This window comes from Chaetura pelagica, unplaced genomic scaffold (genome assembly GCF_000747805.2).
Source record: "Chaetura pelagica isolate M959 unplaced genomic scaffold, ChaPel_1.0 scaffold2452, whole genome shotgun sequence".
NCBI classification, from domain to species: Eukaryota; Metazoa; Chordata; class Aves; order Apodiformes; family Apodidae; genus Chaetura; species Chaetura pelagica.
The window spans coordinates 3569-6117 of NW_009952475.1; the positions used below are offsets into that span (position 1 = coordinate 3569).

General features: G+C 60.9%; 2 protein-coding genes across 2 annotated transcripts in view; both read right to left on the reverse strand.

Annotated features, from left to right (window-relative positions):
* CDC6 (cell division cycle 6) overlaps nucleotides 1-1262 on the reverse strand; it is a gene marked incomplete at its 3' end in the record, with an annotated part of 4457 nt that extends 3195 nt beyond the window's left edge. Inside the window, exon 1 of the mRNA XM_010008597.1 lies at nucleotides 1235-1262. Coding sequence (XP_010006899.1) covers nucleotides 1235-1262 — 28 coding nt within the window. The remainder of the gene's footprint in view (nucleotides 1-1234) is intronic.
* Nucleotides 1263-1585: 323 nt separating this feature from the next.
* WIPF2 (WAS/WASL interacting protein family, member 2) overlaps nucleotides 1586-2549 on the reverse strand; it is a 5473-nt gene continuing 4509 nt past the window's right edge. The window contains exons 6-8 of the mRNA XM_010008598.1: nucleotides 2443-2545; nucleotides 2223-2324; nucleotides 1586-1626 (exon numbers count right to left, since the gene is read on the reverse strand). Of these exons, the coding sequence (XP_010006900.1) occupies nucleotides 1586-1626; nucleotides 2223-2324; nucleotides 2443-2545 (246 nt within the window). The remainder of the gene's footprint in view (nucleotides 1627-2222; nucleotides 2325-2442; nucleotides 2546-2549) is intronic.

Consider the following 2549-nt stretch of genomic DNA (forward strand, 5'->3'; position numbering starts at 1 on the left):
GGCGTCCGCCGAACAGCCAATTGGCGACGGCGCGCGCGCCCCGCCGGAAGGTGGTGGGCGCGGGCGCGAAGCATCCTGGGAGTTGTAGTCTTCAGGACCCTGCTGCCGCCCCACCCCCCCAGTACCAACATCCCACCTTCCCAGTGCTCCCAGCATCCCCATCCCACCTCCCAGTACCAGCCTCACTGCGGGCAGAGTCCTGGTTCCCAGCCCCTGGAGCTCTTACCCTCCCCAGAAGAAGGGAGGAATCCCCAAAGAGGCACAGAAGCCCCCTGTATTCCCCCTTCCCCAGACAGCACCCTTGGAGACACATAACTTTATTACTTTTATTTAAATGTGATTTCAAGCTCCTTGGTTTGATTCTGTTCCCTCTTAAAACAGCCCCTCGCTCCCTGGGAGGGGGGGCAGCCAGCGCTTGGGAAGAACCTTTATTTTAACCTTTATTGAAACCAAACGGCAGCGCCAGGGGGCTCATCCTGCAGAGAAACCCCCCAAAATGTCCCTCACGCTGCCTCTAACCGCAACAGGGAGAGTTTCCCTCTTCGTAATTAAAAAAAAAACAACACCAAAAACAAAACCCAAACAAAACCCAGAACCGTTGGAGGGGGGAGCTGAGCCCCCCCGCAGCACCCACCTTCCTCCCACAGTTACAAGCGTTTTACAACGTACAAAATCGATCAGTAACTACAGTTAATGTCCAGCCCCTGGTGCGGTGAGTAAATACAGAGAAACCAGCCCGGGGCTGCCGGGCAGGGTAGTGTATAAGGCAAAACATCAGCTGGGCCCCCCGGGGCAGGGCCGTGTTCCCAGGTCCCACCCCCACCCCAGTCACAGCACCCCCGGCTTCCTCCGCGGACAATTAGTGCCTTCCCGTTAAAATGCTCTAGTTCGGTGATTTAGTGTTAAAAGCCAAGGCTTCCGGGCCCAGCGCTGTGAAAAGCTGGTGGCTGTGAGGGTTTTGGGGGTTCCCCCGCAGCCCCCAGCCCCTGCCCAGCACCCTCAGGGTCTCCCGGATGGTCCCACTCGCTCCCCTGCTTCTCCACTGGCTCCTGTGCAAAAAAGCAATCAGCTGCGTGGGGCTAATGAGGCCCTGCTGGCCCTCCCGGCTCCCCCTGCTCAGCACCAGCACGGCCGGTCACCCTGCAGCACGTCCATCCCCTGCCCAGCTCCTCTCCAGTCCCTCGCTCTGCCCCAGCCCTGAGGAACTGGGCACTGAGACACCTCTGGTCCCAACTTCTGGCCACACACGGCTCGGTGGCCATCCCGAGTCCCCATGCCCAGCTCCCAGGCCGCAGCCAGACACGTGGTGCCGGCACCAGCCGGGATCTGCGACGAGCAAGGAGGAAAGGACCCATCCGGGCTTGCCTGCAAGGTCAGCGAGTCCCGGGGGAGATGCATAGATGAGGGTGGGCTGATGGAGGGAGCAGGGTGGGGGTGTCTGCCTGTCCTGGCACAGTGGGGAAAACCAAAGACGCTGGGAGATTCTCATGCAGGATCCTGGGGGCAGGGAAGTGGGGAGGGTCCATCGGAGGAAGGGGAAGGAGGTCGGTCTCTGCTCAGGAACCATTGCTCGGGCAGCCCGTTTTCACCTGGGGATGGGGGGCAGAGGGGGGGCCCCACGCGTAGCTGCAAGACAAGAAAACCCCTTGAAATCACAAACTGTCCAGCACGGCGTGCCCTGCACTGCTGGCACACACCAGCTCAGGGGCTGGCTACCCTGGTGCTCTGCAGAGTGGGATCCAGCACGTCTGCCTTCCCTCCTCCGCACCAGCTGCCCCCCCGTGCTCCCCGCAGAGATCTGGAGCTGGGGATTTGCGACTCGAACCAGCCGCTGCGGCACGCACGGAAAGCTCAGGGCTTTTCAAATCCACATTAAACATTCATGGCTCTAAAAATAAACGAGCATCCCATTCTCCCCGGAGTCTCCTCTGGGATCCGCAGGGCTGGCACGGCAGCGGTGCAGCAAGGGCACTTTGCTGGGTCTGAGTGCCCACGCTCGGGGCCCATCCTGGCCGGCACAGGGGCTCTTCACCCCCCCAGCCCCTAGCCACCACTCGCTTCAACCTTGGGGCTGTGGTCTACATTTATAACCGTGCCACACCCGCCACCGCACAGGACAAACAGGACAGTGACTGGCCACAGTGTCATTGTTGTCACCTCCTGCCAGCACTGATAGTGTGGGAGGGGAGCCAGGCCAAGCAGGACTCCCCCTCCTCCCTCACCTCTGTTTGTTTTGCTGGGGTAGATTCTCTGGAAGTATTTATATTCCTCTGGGGCTGGGAAGTCTTCAACAGGATGAAAGGAGTATTTGGATTCAAAGTCATCTGCAGAGAAGAGGGAAAACAGGCAGGTCAGGGAAGGTGGCTCTGGAGCACAGCGGAAGCCCAAGGGCGGGGCTCCACACGGGGCCTCCCCCAGCTCCAGCCCTGGGGTCTCACTCACCCAGGAATGCTCTGACGGTGGAGATGGAGTCCCGGTGCCCGTTCCGCACCGGTGGAGGTGGCGGCGGTGGCCCAGCCGGTGTCCTGGTGGGAGGTGGGGGTGGCTTC